This window comes from Falco biarmicus, chromosome 6 (assembly GCF_023638135.1).
Source record: "Falco biarmicus isolate bFalBia1 chromosome 6, bFalBia1.pri, whole genome shotgun sequence".
In the NCBI taxonomy this organism is placed as follows: domain Eukaryota; kingdom Metazoa; phylum Chordata; class Aves; order Falconiformes; family Falconidae; genus Falco; species Falco biarmicus.
Window position 1 is genome coordinate 39,638,810 of NC_079293.1, and position 22,116 is coordinate 39,660,925.

Genomic DNA, 22,116 nt, shown 5'->3' on the forward strand with positions numbered 1-22,116 from the left:
ATGAAACAGAAAAAAATGCAGTATGAAATGTTTGGGGTTTGAATTTTGGACTCAATTTCTATTAGTCAATAAAAGTTGATATTTTTTTTCCCCCCTCTCTATCAAAATTAGAGCAAGTCTCACTGAATTAATGATAGAAATTATTCAAAAAAAGCCGGTAAATATATTATTAAAACCACCATCTTTACAATTCCTGCGACAAAAGTCTGAAATATTTTAGAAATGCCTGTAAAACTCTCATCATCCCTGAACAAAGATTTTTGTACGTTGTTTAAGCAATGGATTCTTAAATAAAGGTTTATGTTTCTATTAACTGAAGAAAGCCAAAGGGTAACGGTTGGACTCAATGATCTTTGGGATCTTTTCCAACATAAATGATTCCATGATTCTATGTGGAGATACATTAACTGACATTGCTGGAGAATATAGCCTGTAAAGTCAGTTTTCGGTGTGTATTCAGAAAGAAGTGAGTGCTGTCAGTTACGCATTACCTACTCATTTTCACTTGCTTTTGGTAAGGATGAGAAGGTGTTTGCCCTTACTAAACTGAAACTGTCTTCTTAGATACCACTTTGATATCAGTCCCTACGAGGATGTCTGGCCTGCCATTTTTGTCTACATGGTTCATCAGTCCTGTGGGACAGCCTGGTATGAAGTACATAATTTATTGCTTTAATTCTTTTCTTTATGTGTTTATTTATTAGAAGATTTTGAGATCATTATTTTCTAATTCAAGATCTTATTTTCTTTGGAGTTTATTCACTATGTCTGGTCTGTACAGGGCTGTAATAAGCAGCTTTGGTTTCCTGTCCCAGCTTCTTGGTCTTCAGTTAATATAATTTGGGAATGGCCAGGCAAAAGAACTCATGATATCATCCTCTCAGTTGTCCTTTCAATATATAGAAGTATTGTTTAGTTCTGAGGTGAGATTGCTTTTCAGACAGAAGATGGTGAAGATATTAATTAAAAAAAAAAGCCTAAAGCTTTTTTTGAAAGACAATATGCCTCCATTTTTACTGATGTCAGACTAAGGCTAAGAATAATAATAACCTTGCTCAGCACACATAGGAATATGTTTTTCTATCTAGCTGGCTCCATACATTAGATGTGTTTACATTTTTATATATAGGTCAGAGACATTAAACACTGTTTTCTCAGCCCACATAGACTGCAAAACTAGAACATTAATAACGCTTCCCTGAGATACCCAAGAAATTATCAAAACATGGAACTTAAAAAAAGTCAAACCACAGTAACAAAGGAAAAACTGAAAATAAGGAAAAGTGATCTGTTTATGAGGGAAAAAGTCCGTGACTTGAGACTCTGGCATCTTCAGTTCAGTCCTGAGCGCAAGCGTAATATTCCATTTTCACCCTGGGCAGCTCAGATTAGGTACTTCAGAAAATTTTACCAGATATATAATTTGTGCCTGAATTTCTCATCTGTAAATGATAAGTATTCAGCTTTTCTTTCAAAGGAACATAGGTAGGTAAAGTCTGTTAAAGATTGTGCAGAGCTTTGGTACTATTGAGTATGAACTCTCTCAAGAGGTGGTTTTGATAAGCACATAAGCCAAACATCACTGTTACTTTATTACTGCTTTTTATTATTACCTTAGTGAAAATATTCTTGATCATAAATTCTTTTTGCTTGTCTATATTAATAGAAAAAAATATAAAAATCTTTAAGAAATAATCCCATAAATGCTATAGATTTGGAGATTTTCATGGATGGCAGTACTTAACAAAATATTGTTTGAAAAAGGAAGAAACAGTGAAATGTGGATTTCTGTTCATTTAGCCAAACTGGAAAAAAATCTTGAAGTCTTGGAAAAAGTAAAATCTTCTTCTTTTCACAATGTCGATATGGAGCATCTCAACTTCTTTTATTCAAAACAACTTACACTTTTGGCATTTGACTGAAATTTTAATTTAAATTTTAAATTTCCTCTGTGTCATTTGCTTCAAAAACCCTGATTTTCTGTTCTGATCACAAACAAAGTTCTCAGATTTTCCATTAGATGCAGTTTCCCTACTTGGCAAGTTGAATAGATAATGAATTAAAGAAACCACACTTCAAGTTTCTGGAATCAGGCAAGGTTGTGTAATTGTGTTGCCTGAGCTGCGTAGCTTCACTTGTGCTCCAGAACTCCACGAACCAAACGAAGAGCATTATCAGGTATCCACGCTCCCCTGTCCTTGCCAAAACTTGAATGACTCTTGTAATCAATGAGTCATCTGCAAGGAGAGTCAATCCTAGCAAGAAGATTAAATCAAAGAGCATCTTTTCTCCTCTGTTGGTTATTTTTCCATTCTTATTTTTTGTCTCTAACCAAATTAATTTCTTTCTAGCTTTGAACTTGAAAAGCTATGCCGATTTACTATGTCTGTAAAGAAGAATTATCGCCGTGTGCCCTACCACAACTGGAAGCATGCCGTTACCGTTGCACATTGCATGTATGCCATACTTCAGAACAACCAGGGGCTTTTCACGGACCTAGAGGTAGGTGAGATGACTGCATCAGTTACTAGACCTCGTCAGAGGTATCAGCCATCATAGAAGTCCATTTTCTATGCTAGAATTTTGCTGTCAGCTTGGGCAGAGTATACATAAAGGTCCCTGTAGAGGAACGGGTATGAGTGGAAAGCCTGAGGAATGAGGATTATTCAGATTCCTACTCCTAGTGTTTCCTTCATGTTTCTCAGGTCTGCCCACTGAAGGGGAGGAGTAACAGATTTGCTCTAAGCCCTTGCCCATATTTTGAGGTTCTCCCTGGTTGCTTACAGTCAGTCTTTAATTATTTAACGAACTGTCAGGTCTGTACTGAGGGGAGGGAAGCACCCTGGATCTTGAACCCTATGAGGTTAGAGAGATTCTGAATAGGCAGACAAGGGTTGCAGAGGTGGTTGACATATGTGAGTAAGGGAGAAGAGTAGAAAGGATGTAAGGAAAACAGTTGTCCAAATGTTCTAATTTACTGATTAACTTTTATTGGACAACATTTTTCCTTAGTATGTGTGTATATTTTTTAAAGATAAATGCATGGTGTTTAAAGAAATCGAGGGGAAAAAAAAATCTTTGAATAGATCACCAACTGAAAAGTTGTAATAATAAAATGAAAGACTTAGAATGATTAAATGTTAATATACACTATGAAGAACTGTCACTATTTTTTTTCTGAATTATGGTGGTGCAACTGGAAGCGCTGTCTATTACTAATACTACCTGAAACTTCTGACTGGGAGAACCTATTTTCAGTTGTGTGTAACTTTGCCAAATACTAGCCATTTGGGCTGTAATTTCTGAAGCTCTGTAACTTCCTCCAGCTGATTCATTTGGGGAAATTTCAGCCCGAATTGTTTGAGTCTTTTAAAGAAACGTGCTAGGAGAAATCAAGGGTTTTTTTGGTGTATGAGAGTGAAATAAAATTTGGGAATCTTTCATTTAAAAAGGTCAAGTTTATTCTGCTGTATAGCAGGGACTTGAAAACTGACACTAAAAGGGGAAGGTGGCATTTGCCAGGCATATGCTGAAAGTTGGCAAAGCTATGCAAGTTAGAAAAAAAGTCAGTATTCCTTTAACAACAAAAATCTGTGGAGTGCAGACTCAGGGAATATTTAGAGTTCTGTTAACATTCAGTATTAGCCAAATAGTAAACCTCATCTTTTGGGAGATGCAGAGCAAGAAAGACAGAAAGAGCAAAAGAGGAAGCTGTTAAGAGAGATGGTATCAGTCTGTTCCTTGCCAAACGCCAGCCAGCCTTCACCTGTTTGGATGCCTTATCACAGTCTGTGTTCCAGCTCTTCCTAGCAGTCACCTTTCTTGAGACTGGAGGTGAATCCAGCAAGAATACAGGAAACTGCTGAATGAAAGTTTTGGGAACTAGAATGGGCTGGTCTCAGGTGAGGGCTGATGACATGAACACCTAGACTTGAAGATGGGAAGAGAAGTATGAAACACTGTAAAGTGGACTCTGGTCTAGAGACAAATAGGTCCAGCAGTTGGCAGTGGTCAAAGATTTGGGATCCAAGCAGGGACAATGGATACAAGGTCAAGAGTGCTGGGTTTAGGCATTGTGTAATCCTGAAGAAGTGAGACATGAATGAATTTCCGGGACATGGAGGCTGGGGTGAGCTAGACAAAGAGAATCGTCTGGTACAAGGGGCAGACTGATGAGAATTGTAAGGCTGGAAATACGCGGGTTGTAAAGGATGCAACAGAAGAGTTAAACTTTGGGGGGAAGGACACAAAAGCTTATGCCCACTAGATCTAACACGTAGCACAAAGAACACTGACATTCATCTTTCTTTTGCTCAGAGACTGTTTTTCAAGCCTATTCATTACACAACTTCCCCCCCTGATGGTAAGGAAAAGGGGATACCAGCTTCCTACAGCTGTTACTGCACAACTTCAAGTAATGTTGTGTGTTATGTTACGAAGGGTGCACTTCTGCTGTGTGGATGTGTGCTGCTGCATCATCTGTTTTATTACATGCTTTTAAAAAAAATGCATTTCACAAGATGCAATATTGGAAAGATATCATTAAAAATAAAAGTGAAGGATTTAAAATAAAAGTGAAACTCTCAGGGTCTCAAAATCAGAATTACGGTTAGGGTTGCTACAATCTTAATTCTATATATTGTAAGCTTGTGATAAAATCTTTAGTTACATCATGGTTTGCTATTTTTCCACAGAATCGTGTGCCTCAGTACAGTAGACAGATTGGATGTTGCTCACTTAATATGTGGTTAATCAGTATTCTTTTTCTGCTTAATTTTATAGCTTTATCCTTGTTTACTGAACACTCATCAGAACGAACTATAAGACAGAGCTGTGAAATCTATAATGACAGTGACTGCTTCACAGCCATTAATGAATGTGTTTTCAAAAAACATCTGTTGTGTGACAACCTTTTGCAAGTGTTCACACAGTTTGTGTGTTGAAAGAGAGATTTCAGTGACTCACTTTCTTCAGGATATTAAAGAGTTAATTAGATAAAAACATCAGTTACCTTCTTACCTTGTTTGCAGTTGCTGTTGTCCAGCATTTCTGTGGCTCACATTAGTGACTTCCAAGGAAAATTTTCACCTAGGAGACTTGGTCAGTGTCTTTGAGGAGTGTTGCAGAGGCAGGTCTAGCATCAGACTTCAGTTAGACTTCAGTGCAGCTGCCTTGACAAGGAGATCATACATCTTATGTATTTCCTCTCTCAATAACTGCATATTTTTTTTTGTTTGTTTGTTGGGTTTTTTTGGGGGTTTTTTTTTTTTTTGGTTTTTTTTTTTTTGTTAATAAACACAGTAAGGAATCAGTGGATGACCAAACTCTTTAAAACTCAGGTTTCTTCCTGAAGCAGAATCCCTCTAATAGTATACGATTGTGTAACAACGTTTTTTAAATTCATAATATATAAAAGGTTTGGCTTACAACTGAACTGAGAATTTTAATTCAGCACGTCCTCACTTTTGTGTTTCTTGCAATTTTAGGGATGTTTCTCCATGTGTTTTTTGAAGGTAATGAAAGCATAGTGCAACTTTTACAGTATTTTGGCAAAAGAGTGACATCTAGGGGCAGGAAATACATCTTACTTTTCATGTTTATCTTTTTTTTTTTTTTTTTTTTTTTTTGGTAGCGAAAAGGTCTTTTAGTTGCATGCCTGTGTCATGACCTGGATCACAGAGGCTACAGTAACAGCTATCTTCAGAAATTTGATCACCCCTTGGCTGCTCTCTATTCCACATCAACGATGGAACAGCACCACTTCTCTCAGACAGTGTCCATCCTGCAGGTAGGATTACTGAAATTGTATCTTCTGTGCAGTAGAATCCCGTGGTGGAAATACGAGTCACATCATTACCCAATAGATTTTCTGAAGCATGATTGATTTAATTTCTGGATTGTAGTGCTCATTTAGAAGAGTGGATGATTTATTACAGCAAGTCATGTTTCATATTTAGCAAGCCAAGCATTCAATAATAGTGCAAAAGATAGCCTTCCCAAATCTTTATGTTATAAAAAAAAAATTGTGTATTTGAAGGTGTTTGCTTATGGCCTTCCTTTGGAGCTTTTGGCTTCTGGCTCAGTGATGTTTTTTCCTATGACCATACGGAACAGGAACTTTGAAAATGAAAAATCAGTTTCTCATTTAGGTATTTCTGGCATAGTGTCCTTCAGCAAAGTCTACAGCCAGCCTGAAATTCTGAATGAAAACTCAAGTGCTGGCAAAAGTTTGCATGAGAAGCTTGAAAACCTGCTGTAATAAATTCCGCAGACATTAAATGTGTGGCATGAAAGAGACAATGTTAATTTTGCACGCATGAAAAGTTTAAACTTTTTTCATTATGTTATAATGTGGTTTTTTGTCATGCAGCAATTTGAAATTCAAAAAAAAACTGAGTGAGGTAATAATCTGTGAAAGAGAGCTCCTAATGTAAGGTAAAGTGTTTGTATGTTTAACAGAAAACTACAAGAAGTCATGCAGGCACATTTTGGGAAACCCAAGTGTGCTACTGAGACACAAATATTTTCTCATCAGTGAAAACTTTTTCATGCTCAATTAGAAGAGAGAACTCTCACCTGTGAAACCACTGCCAGTCCATAGCATACTCGTGCTCACTGGTTTTAGTTTACCATGCACACACTCAATGCACAGCCTTACCATGCTACTGTGCCACTATTTGTTGTTAACTTTTCTTTCTTTCTGGTCTTTCAGGGGGAAGATATTTATTTTCTTAAATACCTAATCACCTTTTAGGAAAAATACATATTCTGTATTGCATTCAGAAGTACACCTTGTGGTTATGGGTTTAGGTATCTTGTACATTTCATCACAGAATGGAAACTTTATCTCTGAATGCTCCTTCATGTAGGAGGGTGTAACTGAATCCTTCAGTGGTGGTATGGCATTAGATTTTTAGTATTCATTCTTTGTGTGAGTATGTGCACAGTGAGCAAGTTCCTCAGCCATTAACACTTCCCTTTCCCTCTATGGCTACATGAAGTAGACTTCAGTCATTCTTCAAAACACATTTTGTGTTTTTCCTGCAGAAATGTTGTAATCAGTGAAAGTCCCATTTGCCAAGAAGGCAGGGAACCCTTTTTCTTCCCTGCTACCTCCTAGCCTTGGCATCAGCGTGAGTGAGGAAAAGGAGATAGGGAGTCAGGGCTGTAGACTGGATTCAGACACTGGCTACCAAGTGCCCATGGTGGTAATTAGCAGCAAGACAGATTAGAGCAGCCTTTTGGACTTGCTGTTTTCTGTTTGAATCAAAAAGCCTTACTAAATTCCTGGACTGTTTAAAAAAAAAAAAAAAAAAAAAAAAAAAAAAAAAAAAAAAAGAAAAGAAAAAAGAAAAAAAAGCCAACCAGCCCACCAGACTGTTTAGGCTTTATCTCAATGAGTTTTAACTTTAAGTTAGTAACCTGTGGTACTTTTCACTGCTTGAAACTTTATAGCTACTTTGCTTATCCACCTGCAGTTTACCATACTTGCAAATACAGAGGATTCTATTCACTAACTTTAGCTCAGCAGGGAAAAAATAAAATCTTAGGAGCTGTACTTTGTATGTACTACTCAAAAGCCCAAGTGACATGCTCAGAAATGGCAGCTTCTGCCAGTACTTCACAGAATATGTCTTCTTTAGTAGTATGAACAGAATTTGTCACAGTGGTCTTTCTGATAGCGCAGCTTGTAAAGCCTAAAGGATAGAATCCAGAATAATTTTAATATTAGGACAAAATAGCCTGTTCACATGGATTAGGGAGCAAGATTGGGAAGGAAAGGGTCCCCAAAACCCTAAATCATGAAAAGTAGTAGTAGTCATTCCCTGCTCCCAAAGTGATGATGATGGGTTAAACTGTTCTGAACTTTTTTTGTTCAAACATCATTTTCTGTGACTTAGGGGTTTGTCAAAGGAGCACTGAGACATAGATGGATTGTATTTTCTATTTATTATTCACAAGAAATCTACTTGTCCAAGTAAAAATGTTGGAAAATGATGTTTATGTTCCAGATGGTGAGAGGAAACCAAGCCTGTTTGTACCACGGAGGATTTATTTTGAACAAATTATGTAAATGCTTGACAAAAGCCAGAGAAACTTTTTATGAGCTTTGGTCCAAATGCCAATTAAATGTCAAAACACATCTGCATTTGATATATTTTAATAATATTTCCTATTTGTGAATGTGCACACCTTGACATGGCTGGCTTATTTTTTCTTATTTTTCTCTGTTTCCTCTCAACAGTAGTAAGACTTTTGACAAGTCATTTTCCAGACCTTAGAGTCAGCAAATAGTGTCGACTTTTCAAAATGTGATATAGCTTCATGAGCGATCACAGTACATGGATATTGTCAGTTAAATGTGCAATAAAACGTAGTGAAAATTAAAAAGGGATGACAGTGGCATGTTGCCAGAGTGTTTGTAGTGGAAACCATTGTCTTTAATTTGTGAGTCAGTCAACTCATGGTTGAACAAAGCAGCTTTTTCCCCTAAATGTTCATATACCTTAAAATACTGTAATTAACTTTATTTCTATAGAGAAAATTGTATCAGTAAATGCAGCAATTTCAGGCACATTTCATTTGGAACACTGTGAAAACAAAATCGGTTTAGTACTTTAATTTGGATATTTCCTTATTCGTATTATGTTATGGAGGATCAAAATTGTACTTCAGAGTGAATCAGATACTCAGTTTGCCAACTTGGCAATGCAGTGCTCTGGATCAGGATAGAATCACAAGTTCCCAAGCTAAAACTGTCTAGAAATGCTGTGTCTTTAGTGCTTATAAATCAAAGAAGCAGCAGCTAGCATTTTTTTCTCATAATACCTTTAGGCTTCAGAAGGAGCAGTTCCAAAACTAAATCAGCGTCTGTCATAGGTTTCATGATGGTATTTGAAAAGGAAAGATGAAAATGGGAATTTCAGGCTGTTAGCATTTGAATTTGCAACAAAAGTTGTCATTGGGCTGTAAAACCGTTGTAACCTGTCTGGTGACGTAAGGACTACAATCATCTCAAAATTAGAGCTTGTGCTTTTTATTGGTTTTTTACTTTTTCATAGCTGGAAGGGCACAATGTCTTCTCCAATCTGAGCTCCAGTGAATATGAGCAAGTACTTGAGATCATCCGGAAAGCCATCATTGCCACAGACCTTGCCCTGTATTTTGGAAATAGAAAACAGCTTGAAGAGCTGCATCAGACGGGAGCATTAAACCTTAAGAATCAAGCACACAGGTAAAGCAGCAAACCAGTATTAGTTCACTATAGCATTAATTCCAGAAAGAAAAACCTCATTTTTGCAAAAAACCTCTGTGTAAATGGTAATTTTCTTACATATGAAACTTTGAAGTCCAGCTGTGTGTGGAATCCCAAGTATGTAACAGTAATTTCTATTGGGTTATATTGCATGTCACTGCCTTTTGGATGTCATCTGCACAATTCAGTGACAGATCAACTACAGAGGAAAGTTAGTGCACAGGAAGTTACGTGGTGGGGAAAAAGGTATAGTGGAATAAGTACTTAGTTTTATTTTTATGTCAGTATTTTTTTATTCTTTCACATGCTTTTTTTTGGAAAGAATTCTAGTCAGACCCCAACCTTTCTGAATTAAGATAACTCTAAGTTTTTTTTAAAAAGTAGAAGTGCATATATTCATTAATACATTACTTTCTTTGTCCATATAAGCAAAACACGGTGCACCCTGGATGAGAGATGTGGCTCATAACAGGCTACATTAAAGTGTTCATGCAGCCATTCAGAGCTTATTTAAAGTGGATCTTGTCATTAATGTAATGAAGTGAAAAATTAGAGAGGTATTATGGGAAAATATTGAGTCATGATTCTGATTTCTTTTCAAAAGGATCTTTGATACTTGGGTCTTCTTTATGAGGAGTTTTACAGGTTTTTGCCAGTAGTTTTGAATCAATTATTGCAACACTGTATGAAGGGCAGTTTTTAAAAGCCTATTTCCCAGTATGGAACTGAAGCTTCTCAGTCTTGAATAAACTTCAGCATCTTAAAAAACCCAAAGATATAGTAACTCCTGATAAGCTCAGGATGAAGTTTACTGGGAAACTTGAATTTTGTGTTTGTAAAATTTAAACAGGATCACAACTATTTAGTGTGTGATTGAATATTCTATTCTGTTTATTATTTTTTTTAATCTTACCTGCCCTCAGAGCATTTTCAGTGCAAAGCCTCCTGCCTGAAGAGAGGACATCAGTTTGTAATGTGGCTAAAAAATCCAAGGCTTCTAACTGGTGTCTGTACATGCAATGCAATGCTAGATTTGGCCCTTACATGGCTGGTGAATCCTCTTTCTTGTTTCAGGGGAATTGCACTTTGCCATTTACCTATTGGTTATATTGTGTGTTTTCCCTGGTATATTTGTCTGTTGGTACAGTTGTAATGACTGGCATCACCCTGGCATGCAAGTTAGCAAGCTGTATGGTTTTTTCATGCAGTAGGCATTATTAACAAAGATGCAGGTGACCTTAAGTGTCATCTTAAGTCCTTCACTGGGTGGAAAACACATGAATTCATTCATTGAATTGGCCAGTTTTCTTTATAAAACTTAGATTCATAAACCATAGGTTTGGGGTGGTAGATAAGTGCTAGAAAACTGTTTAAATAAGATTTTTGTGTGTGTGTGCCTTATGCTAATAATGGTTATAAGCCCACTGATACTGTTCAGTTATTCTGTGAGCAGATTCGTTGCTGTGTAGGACAGAGTTACGTGTAGGATTCTTGTTCTGTCAGGGTTAGAATTCATTCCAACAAAGCAATGACAGTACCTTGAGGCAGTCTCAGGACTAGTTTTTCCTCTTTTTTTGAGCATGTGTTTCTCTCTTTTAAAGAACAGAAAGAAATCCAACAACAGGATATGCTGTCTTTCTTTTTATAGACTTGTACTGTATTTTCAGAAAATGAAGGAGGGGTGTGTGAGTGTTTTAACAATGCAGAGACTCTTGCGTGCTTTTCTGTGAATGCGATTGTGCAGAGGGTGGTCAGTGAACTCTGGCTGCAAACAATGCAGGGAATACTACAGGGATTATAATATACCATTTGTGTGATGCTTTACCAATGAATCATAAACAAGCGAGGAAGAAACAAGCAAAGTGGAGGAAATTTTGTATTATAGGTACTTTACTGCTGATTGAACTGAGGAAGGGCAAGTAAAAACTTTGCAGTGTGTTCATTAATTCTTTACCAATTTAACTCACAATTTAATGTTATTTTATTTTAGAGACAGAGTGATTGGTCTGATGATGACAGCTTGTGATCTGTGTTCTGTAACAAAGTTGTGGCCGGTTACCAGACTGACGGCCAATGATATATATGCGGAATTCTGGGCTGAGGTATGTGTGTTTCTTTTGCTTACTATCTTTATAAATGGAAGCATCCAGGAAGAAGAAGAAGAAGAAGAAGAAGAAGAAAAGTATTTTTCAATCAATATCTTAGCATGCTTGTTTTAAAGAATGTTCATTGATGCATGCACATTTATTGTTGTTTACTCTGAAGCTATTTAAAGAGCTGAGTTAGATTCCTAATTGTCAGGCAATGTTTCTTCTCTCTGTTAAAGATGAATTTAAAAAGTATGCCCTAATATAAAATGATCAAGCAATGGAACATAGAAGAAAATCTGTAAGGCTTTTTGAGTCACTAGCTGTAGTTTTGTAAAGGATCTGTTTTTCTAAAATTCAAAATATGAAACCAGCTTCCATGTCACTTGCCTTGAAACACACTTGTGAAGCTGTAGTATGTGTCTAGGAAATGCTAAAGCAAATATGACAAACCTTACAATTTCCTTATCTGATCATTTGTAAAGTGGAAGTGACTATTTTAGGGATAAAGAATAAATTCTGACAGTGTTGCAGAGTTCAAGTATGCAGTTGTAAAAGATGTGCTGTATTTTCAGAGCTACTATTGCACACATGTATCATAAAGTGTTGCTCTTTTCTGTTATGTGCCCTGTGGAAGCCTGCAGAATTCAGTGGCTTATTTCTGTTTTACACAGGTGTAAAATGGAAATCAAGCTCATAGATCTGATATAGCATGCATATAGTGCTGAGATTGTTGTCCTGCCTGTTGTGTGTTCATTATGAAATTCAAGGTGTGCATGGCTTGTGGGTGTTACATGTATTCACGTGTTTTCATTCTCTTAATTGCGAACAGCTCAGACTACAATAAAATATTTGAAAAATGCAGGCTATATAAGCTCAAAAATCTAGTTCAGTACTCACTTTCTATAATGTCAGCACTGGTGTGTTTTTATGAATGATATAATGGACGTATAATACTGATCTGCCTCACTGATTACATATTCAACTCTTTTGCTTACTTGTGAAAAGACTTTTTCATGCAAATCTGGTGAACCAAGTGGAGAAGGAAGGATCAAACTGATTTTTCCTACTCAACAATAATAAAGATGGAACTATGGACATAATTGAGCTTGCCCCAACTTTAACCTGTTTTGTAATCCAACGATAAGTTAATAAAGGTGTATCTTGTTAAATTGCTACTTCATGGAGCAAATGTAAATTAGAAGTTATTGACAGAAATTGAATTCTGTAGTTGGTGTTTTACTGAGTCCTCTTTAAGAAGAGGTTAATTAATACATGGCAGAAGTTGGATATGTTGTGATCCAGTCAGGATGGCTGACAAATTCAGCCACCGATCTAAATGCTTCTGGAAATTGGAAAGCCGGAGACAGATATAAAGAAAATCCTGGGAAAGCCAAATCAATAGAAAGTTTAGACTCTGTTTTACTGCATAAATTGTTCCTTAATTGGAAAAAAGGTAAACTCTAGAAAAGTATATTTGACTAGATTGAATGGTTATGTTACCTTCTAGAAGTAGGATAGACTGTTGCCTCTAATTACTGCTTGAACTCATAATCTTAATATGTTGAATGATTTAATCAGAGCATGTTTATAATATTTCTTCTTTGTGTAATCATTAGCTAAAACAGTAACTGCAGAAGAGTTTGCATCAGTTTTGTGGTATGTCACGCTGATCTTTTCTTTATTGGACAAAGCCCAGTATAGTTAGTGCTTTCAGCTAAGACCTAGCCTGTTGTCACTCAACATGAAGCTTTCCTATAGTGCTATAACTCAAGCAAAATAATATGTTTGCTGATCAGTTATACAGGATTACAGGATTTATCTGCTTTGATTTTTATTTTTTGAGATGTGAGACACTAGGCAGTCATTAAACCATTTCTGCAGTATTTTTTTAGAGATTTTAAGCCAATTATTCTAGCGATGCAACTATGATACAAGCTTCTTTGCTTAAAATTTCAACTTTAACTTTCTGGCCATGATCATAACTATGAGGATAAAAGCAGTATTTTTTTCATAACAGTGTATCATATATGTGTTTGCACATACTGAACAGAAGAAAACACTTGTATTTCTAGTGCGTGCATTCCAACTAAAGGTAATACTTTTTTACTGTGAGGGTGGTCAACTGGTGGCACTGGTTGCCCAGAGAGGTTGTGGGGTCTCCATCACTGGAGATATTCAGAAGCTGAATGAACACAGCCCTGGATCACCTGCTCTAGCTGATCCTGCTGGGGCAGGTGTGTGGGATGAATTGGATGATCCCAAGAGGTCCCTTCCAACCCAAACCATGCTGTGATTCTGTGGTACCTTTTTTTTTTCTTTCTTTTTTTTCCCCCAAGGTGAGATGGCAAACATAAATCTGAGCTTTGTTCAATTTTGGCATAATCAGTCAGAGGCTGTACAGTTTCCTCAAAGCTCTGACTTCAGGTGTTTCTCAGGCACTTGATCTTATGTTAAGCAAAGAGTGTGAAATCATATGATGCTGAATGGTTTAGTGTTGAGGAGTTTATCATTGAGACTACAGTAGCTGCAAATAGTCTTGGATCAATCAATTGCAGTACATCAAGCAAATGCAAAAAAAAAGTATTATTTACTGGGGGCAGATGAAACCAAAATTTGCTTATAGCTCCTAAATAACACTCCACTGAATTTCTGTGCTTGGAATTGCTATAGGCATCTTTTTTTATCAGCTGAGGAAGGAAGCTTTTCCTTTTGTTTCTTTCAGCAGTAAAATGTCTAACAGAGACCAGACTCAATGATTGTAGTCTCTTGACTAGGTGAAAAAATATGAGAGACTACTACAGATACCAATTCAAAAATAGCTTCCTGATTACATCTTTGGTTAATTGAGCAGGATCGTAGTTAATATGATGTTGAGGCTAAATATGTAAGAGGGAATTGACTTCCAGAACTTTCTATAGTTACAGTAGTTGCAAGGCAGTCAAACAGAAAGATGCTCTGCTCAAACTAGAATCAATTTATTATACTGCAAACTTCTCTTAGAGTAAAGATGCCGAAATCCTTCCTTGGAAAGGAGGGAGATACAATACATTGTCTTCTGGAGATGCCTTCACTAACTGTAGCAGAAGCATAGAACATGGATTTAGGAAACGTCCCAGACTTTCAGATAGCTAAAAAGTTGAATCTCATATTAAAGGACACAGATAAGGAAATATTGTGTGAGCAGTTACCCTAAATAAACTTTGTCCCCGAATAAGGTGTATTGTGTCTGGCTGGGATGGATTTAAGTTGCCCTATAGCAGCCCTCAAAGTGCTTCTAGCATCTTCTCGCAGAAGTCACTCCTGTAGCACCCCCATCCCCACTACCTAAACCTTGCTATGCAAACTCCATACATAAGGTTAACAGTTTGAAGATCATATTGACTTTGGAATCTCAGATATGAGCAGTAGCCAAAAGCAACCATTGCTGCAGCTGTAGTTGCCTTTAGCACCTCAAGATTAAACATCCATGGTGTTTTGACGATGCAGTTGAGGCATAAGACTTGGAAAACTTCAATTTGTTAGAGAAAGTAGCCAGCTACTTACAGATTTTTAAGGAGTAATTGTGTTCAAGCCCAGTATAGTGCTCCGAAATGTGTTTTGACTGCTCTGCTGGTAATGGGTAAATACAAGGAGACAGTTTTCTCTTGTACATTGCATATATCTGGTCTTTACATATACTGCATCCTTCCCACTATTCATCTTACAAATGTAGAGGGATAACATACTTAAAGAAAAGAAGGCTGTTTGACAGGCGGCTTCTTCAAAGCAGCATTGTCAAAAAGACTGGATTGTTGACAAAGAGGGCACATTGTACATTCACTTCTTTTACTCAGCTTTTACTTTGATGGAGGAGTTGTGTTCTGCTGGTCATCATAGTATAGTGCTTTAAACAGGTCATGTTTTGAAAGATGAGACTGACTATGAATAGAACAGAATAGAATGAACTGATTTATTTGTTGTTTTTTTTTTCTTCCAGTTGCTTTTTATTATGGAGACCCCCTTGGAAACAAGGAGAATGTGTGTACATTGACTCAAAAACTTCATTTTTAGGATCTGCTGTTTTACCTTATCGTTTAGGTGAATGTATAAAATGAGCCCCTCCTTAAGCAGTTTTCTGAGATTGCCTTGGACTGGTACCACACAATATTTTAAATGCTGAATTTTTAGATTGACATACAATAGAAGATGGAAATTAATTCAGATCTCGGTAGTCTTGTCCTAATCTCTCTCTCTGTCTGCTTTTGTCCAGGGTGATGAGATGAAGAAAACAGGTATTCAACCTATTCCTATGATGGACAGAGACAAGAAAGATGAAGTCCCTCAGGGTCAGGTATGAACTCTCAGTAAAATGATACATGTTTATAGTGTTAATAAAACATGTACGGAAAACACTTTATATATATATATATATTAGTTCATATTGCATTTGATGTTGAGTATGAATTCTATGTTCTGCATGCAAAACAGTGATAGTTTTTTTTTTTTAAGTAGCAGTGGAAAACTTGTTTTCAAATCTTTACTTAAATGACAGTATGCTCTTTGCTGTTGTCACTTGCTCCATTCTCTGTGTTTGTAACTCTAGCTAAACCACAATCACCTACGATTTTGAGAGGTGTCAAAAACACTTTTTCAACTTAGTAAGTGGTTGCTTCATCTTTCAGCTCAAAGGTTTTGGGTTTTGCAGTTTTACCCTGAATGCAAAATGAACTTTGTCACCTGTTCTTCATTAAAATACTCAGTTTCAGATTTCAAAATATTTGTGATTCTGGACCAAAACTTCATCATATTTTTGGATAACTACAATCACTGCTTTTTGACATTCTTAAAAAAGAAAAAAGAATAATGTGAAGAGTTTCTTGAGGATAAGCAGTAAAGGGTGTATTTCTAAAAGCCTCAACTGTTTTTCAAAGTCTTTGAGTACTGATTTTTCTGTGCAGAAATGACTGCTTTTTTATGCTTTTCTTAGGCAAAATTGTAACATAAATTTAGGTGGAAGAAAGGTCTTTGAACTAACTTTTTTGGGTAAATGAAAAAAGTAGCTTGTTCTTTGATTATCTGAGCAGGGAAAAATAAATTTAAATTCTCCATTCATATACAAATATATATATATGCATAAGGGTTTTTTTTATTTCAGTGGCCTCTGATGTTTTAATTGTCAGTAGTTAGCACTCACAAAGCATTTAATGAATTCTGAAATTAAAAATAACATTTGAAATAAACATGACAAAGTATCACAAAATCACTGTAGATTAATAACTTGTAAGAAAGAGTATGGAATTTTTTATATTCTGACACTTTACATTTTGACACATGCTCTATCATTTTTTAGCATTAAAACGATTACCCTTATTATATTAAGGACTTAGCAGTTAATTTACTAAATTTCTGTGCTCAGTATAAGCCTAAAAAAGAGAAGAAACATTTTTCTGCATGTGATTTATTTTTCCACACACTAGATTAGTTATCTTTGATGATCTTGAAAAGTACAGAGTATTGTAGTACATAGTCATGTTGGCATTTCTGAAAGAATTGTTAATGGGTTGAAACCACAGATCTAAGAAATAAGCTCCTTTTTCCTCTTTAAAATGCAATAATTTTTTTTCCAGGTACTGTTTTCTTCAGGTTCTTTTTTACTTTGTGCTCAGTTTCATGCTTCTTAATAGCATAACAGTGAAATATTAAGCAAAATAGACGACAAAAGCCAACTTCAGTAGTACAGTTGAAGCTGCTGTGTCTTAAAACAATGTTACAGCAAAATGTGAGATTTAAGACATACATAACTCGGTGAAAGTAACCATTCCTGTACTTAAGTAGAGACTAAATAGTTTAATAAAGCATTATCATCCATTTCCTTGGGCTCTAACAAAAAGAATTAATGAGGATTTTTATGTGGCCTTTAATTAAAGCATTAATACCTTATTTAAATTACAATGATGTTTAGGAAATGAAGATTTGTGTAAACATGCAACCTCTGAAGACAACTACTTCTGCCTCAGCTACTCATCTTTGATGAGAACAGCTTGTACTTGGCTCTTCCTCTCACTTGGGTGGCTGGATCACTGGGTTTCTGTTGCCCTTTACACCCTTTGCAGCACAGCTCCTCTAAGGTCTCTGAGTTTGGTGTCTTCCTGCTGTGGAGCCTGCACTGAGGATTTGTTCCTGATTCAGCAAAGATCCCATCACCTTCTTTTCTGCCCCTCCTTTTGTAACCTGTGAAGAAAATAGAAATGCCAAAACTATGCAGTGACCTGAAAGCACTTTTCATAAACAAGTCAAGCCAGCCTGAGTAATGAAGGGAGAGAGAAGGAACAGTTCATGTCCTTCAGCCATTCAAAGCTTACCTCCAAAATATAGTTTTCAAGGTAGAAATAAAAAGTTTACTCTCATGCAGTGAAGATTAATATGTTAAGGGTGATTTCTTTCTTCAGTCAGAACATGGAAGATCCAGCTCTTAAAGCTAGCGGTATGTTTAAGATGCGCAGTTGAAGAGACAGGGAAAATTTATTTCAGAAACTAAAGATACTTTCTAGTTCCTCTTGCTTATGTGTCTTCAGAATACCTTGCCTTTCCTGCCGTGACTTCAACAGTTTGCTTGTACCTGAGCGAACTCTAGGCTTTCTGTCTAGCCATGGCAACATGAAAATCAATCTGCAATAATTTATTCAGATAATCTAATCCTTTTACAAAAGGGATTTGTGCGAGTTTGCTCTCATCAGAAATGGAATTGTTTGTAAAGGAATGTTTTTAATTAGCTTGGCTTTATTCAAAACCTAAATCCTTTGAGCCTTTTAGGCTATTTCTTCCTTGATTGATACACATTTTAACCTAAAAGATTTCAGGACCTTAAAGGACACATTTTATTCTAAATATCAGGGTTCCAAAGAGAAGGTTGTTCAGATTATATTGCAAATGAACTTAGTTTGGTTAAAATCTTTTATGTTTTGCAATGGCAACACACTTCCCATTGAGCCAGAATTGTGACTGTACCTAAGGTGCCATTTTAATTTTTGATAGCTGTGGAGTAATCTGCCATTTTCCAGTGAAATCATAGAATCATAGAATGGTTTGGGTTGGAAGGGACCTTAACAATCATCTAGTTCCAACCGCCCAGCCATGGGCAGGGACACCTTCTGCTATTACCTCATTTCAGTTCAATTTCTAGGTACACAAACAGTTGCTTTAGTAGGCCGTTAGCTGACTGGAGTGGTTCTCTGATGGCGAGTGATGAATTTATTAATGTTTAAACAAACAAGTCTCAGAATACAAGAGCTGCAGACAAGCGGAGTAGTCCGTCTTACAAACAAGCAAAGGAAAAAAAAAAAAAACCCACAAGAAAAAGCACATAGGAAGAAAACAATGCACTATGCATAACTTTTTGTTGAGCAGACTTCACAGCTTTGTGCAGCCTTGCCTTCTCACCAGATGCAGTTTCTTTCTGTTGGTTACATATGATTACTTCTATTCAAACTATTAGGTTCTCAGGTCAGAAAATGTATCTTATTTTTTTCTAAGTACAGAATGGACTTGTTACCTAGCAGAATGGGAGGAATCTCTGCATTGATGGAGGTGATGGCAAGAGTTGCTCTTTAAATGTTGTCCCTTATTCAGAAATCAGACTGGTAAAAGGAGACTTCTTCTTAAATGCTTTGGTCACAGTACAGTATATGGTATTTCAATAAAAGGCATTTAAAAACTCTGCCCAAAGAAAAGGATCATCGTGCACTACTGTAACTATCGTAAGAGTCTGAGATGAATGAGTGATGTTATAATGGATCTGAATTTAACCTGTCATCCTTGCTAATAGATAAGTAGCATTTTCTAAAAATTCCATCATGTCATGACAATTCAGCTGTGACATGGCAGCTGTCATAGGCCTCTGAGCCTGTATGAATCAGATACCATTAAAAAGGTGCTCATTTGATGTTCTCTAAATAGGTTTATATGCTAATGGTAAAAATATATGTCACTGAACCACATACATTAAAAGAACTTGAAAACCAATTGTTGGTAACAGTGTACACTTTCCAAAGGTGCAAAACCCCTAGCATCTCCAGTAAATTAAAGTATGGAATACATACTCTGGAGGACATCAGAACCATCCAGAATTTGACCATGTTTTAGCAATGCTGTACAACTTTCCTTTTATAAAAGAAAAAAAAAAAAACCCAAACATCACAAGACTATAGTTTGCAGAAATTGCAGTGGATGGGGCTTTGAGCAACCTGTTCTAGCAGAAGGTGTCCCTGCCCATGGCAAGGGGTTGGAACCAGATGATCTTTAAGGTCCCTTGCAATCCATTCCAACTTTTCTGTGGTTCTATGAAATGGTTCTGCCACCTACACCTACTTCCAGCCACTACTGACACCAAAAAGCCAAACAGATCCTGAGTAGATCAGTTTAAATCAATTGGACAATAAAAGGTCCCATAGAAAATCCTGTCTGAAGCAGCCATATTAGTCCTAACAGAGAGGCATGTAAACAACTTGTAATTGCCAGAGACTTCACTGCTTCGTTTTAAAGTATTCAGATATTGAGAGGAGACGCAGAAGTATGAAGTGCTAACATAAGCAGTAATTAAGAGAGTAGTCAACAGCTTTGAGATAGTTGGCTGTTAACTGCCAGTATTGTAGTTTGGCAACATTTAACTTTTTAATTGTTATTTTTCATAGATTGGGTTCTACAATGCTGTAGCCATCCCATGTTACACCACACTTGCACAGATATTTCCTCCAACTGGGCCACTACTCCGAGCATGCAGGTGAGTAAATGTACAAGTTTTTGCATAGCATGTAGCTTGGTTAAAGAAAAAAAAAAAAAAACATGATTTACAAGTTTGGCTGGAAAAACAGACTTTTAATTTTAGAATTTGCATGCAGATAAACAGGGTTACGCATCTCACATTAATCTGTGCAGAAATCCAGAGGTAATAACCACTGGCTGGGACTATCCAGTGCAGATCTACAGACACAGCTGATTAAATGCATTTGACCCCAAAAGCATTTAGAGGGAAAGAGGTTCAGTGCTTATATATCCTTATCTAGGCTGGTTCAGTGCAATTTCCCTCTGTGTCCTTTTTACTTCAACATAGTTCTCACAACTAAGATTGGCTAGAATTCTGTTTCATTAAAAAAACATGGGTTTGCATGTGGTTTTATTTAATGTCAGAACATTTTTTATTAAAAAGCAGAAAAGTAAAGATCCCTGGAATATTCAGTAATTGGGAGCATAAGGATAGTACCACTGGGATTTGGGAGAAGCAAATGTAATGTTTTCCTATCAGTCAGCTGGCATGTAGCTTGGGATCTTCTGGAGAAGAGGCAATGGTCCTTAGCCAACTGGTTGCTTGTACCCTGGAATGATCATGAAACTCTTTGTAGGTAGTTCTGTCCAATAATTATATCCTGAACCTTAGCAATCTTTCCTGACAAAACTTATGTTGAAACCAGCATACTTCATGAAAATGTTCCAGTTTCAGGTTAATCGGTATTCCCTAAAGAAAAACAGTTGGTTCATAAAGTGCCACCAATCTTTAGTCACATCCAGGGAAAAGAGGCCTGTTTTCTATGCTCTTGCTAAGACTTTTCTCATAATCTTTATTTTTTCTCCTGTGGTCCTTTTTCTAGCTTGCATTGAACTTTTTCTTTGTCCTGTCTGGCAGATCTACCAAGTCTGTCACTTTCCTGATCTTGTGGATTAAATGACCTGTGTGAAGTGACAGAAGGGTGCCCACTATATACAAAATACTGTGAAATTTAAGGTAGTGGTTAGCAAGTAATTTCCTTTGCACCCAGACAGTATTTCATGTAGCTATGAGAAGAATATGTAGGTCTGTACCAGTGGGACAATGGACTATCTTACGAGAAGCAGTGAATATCTATCTGGGAGCCATCATTAATAGTCAGCTGCCTCTAAGGTCCCACTGCTGGGCATGGCTCTGCAACCCTTAGGTGGATTTGGAGGGGAATATTAAGTAGGATTAGAGACTATACCTCTGCAGTTGTTACATTAATGGGGCTACAGATGGAATCCTGTTTAGTGTCTGTGCTTTAAGAAGAGTGGATGAAGACACAAGCAAATAAGAAAAGATTAAGAAAGAGCTTAAAGAATGTTTTGAGAGCTTATAGTGAGAGACTAAAAAATCTGACATGATGTATTTAGTTTATCCAAGAGAATTACTTTTTCAAAATCTGTGACAGTCTCCATAGTATGTGTTCTGAGTAGAACAAGTTCATTAATTTAGCAGGCAAAGACTACTTGAAGCCCGAATGTTCAAACAAGGAATATGGTGAATATGTCTTTTTTTAAAAAAAAAAAAAAATCTTGTGGAATTTTGTCAATTGAAGATCTTAAACCGGAGCTAGGTATAGTTCTAAAAAGAGAAAGGTAAAAAGGATACAGGCCTGAGGCACAGTTACTGTGATAAAATTACTAAGGCCTGTCTTTTCCAGGAGACCGGGCTAGGTGATCCTTCTGTTAGTGTCTTTTGTCCTTAGAAGCTATGAAAGTAACAATATCTGGTAAATAATAGGCTGTAATTTGTTATCCTAAATTGAGTAACATGGAAGTATTCATAAGTGCATATTTTAGTGATTCCATCAGTTACAAGATAGCATTAAACACTTGTCCAGTTTCAAAATGCTGTGGAGTGTGTTACTATCATAATGGTATTAAAGTCTAAATCCTGTTTTGGAAGTCAGAGCTACAGTATGGGGTAGGAAAATGTACTCCCCGGGCCATGTTGACCTAATATATACATGTTGGTAGTGTGAT

At 36.5% G+C, this 22,116-nt stretch overlaps 1 protein-coding gene across 1 annotated transcript in view; it reads left to right on the forward strand.

Moving 5' to 3' along the window:
• Nucleotides 1-22,116, forward strand: part of PDE10A (phosphodiesterase 10A) — a 194,471-nt gene that overhangs the window by 163,815 nt on the left and 8,540 nt on the right. The window contains exons 15-21 of the mRNA XM_056344009.1: nucleotides 565-648; nucleotides 2,352-2,502; nucleotides 5,633-5,788; nucleotides 9,063-9,235; nucleotides 11,247-11,358; nucleotides 15,596-15,676; nucleotides 20,016-20,104. Of these exons, the coding sequence (XP_056199984.1) occupies nucleotides 565-648; nucleotides 2,352-2,502; nucleotides 5,633-5,788; nucleotides 9,063-9,235; nucleotides 11,247-11,358; nucleotides 15,596-15,676; nucleotides 20,016-20,104 (846 nt within the window). The remainder of the gene's footprint in view (nucleotides 1-564; nucleotides 649-2,351; nucleotides 2,503-5,632; nucleotides 5,789-9,062; nucleotides 9,236-11,246; nucleotides 11,359-15,595; nucleotides 15,677-20,015; nucleotides 20,105-22,116) is intronic.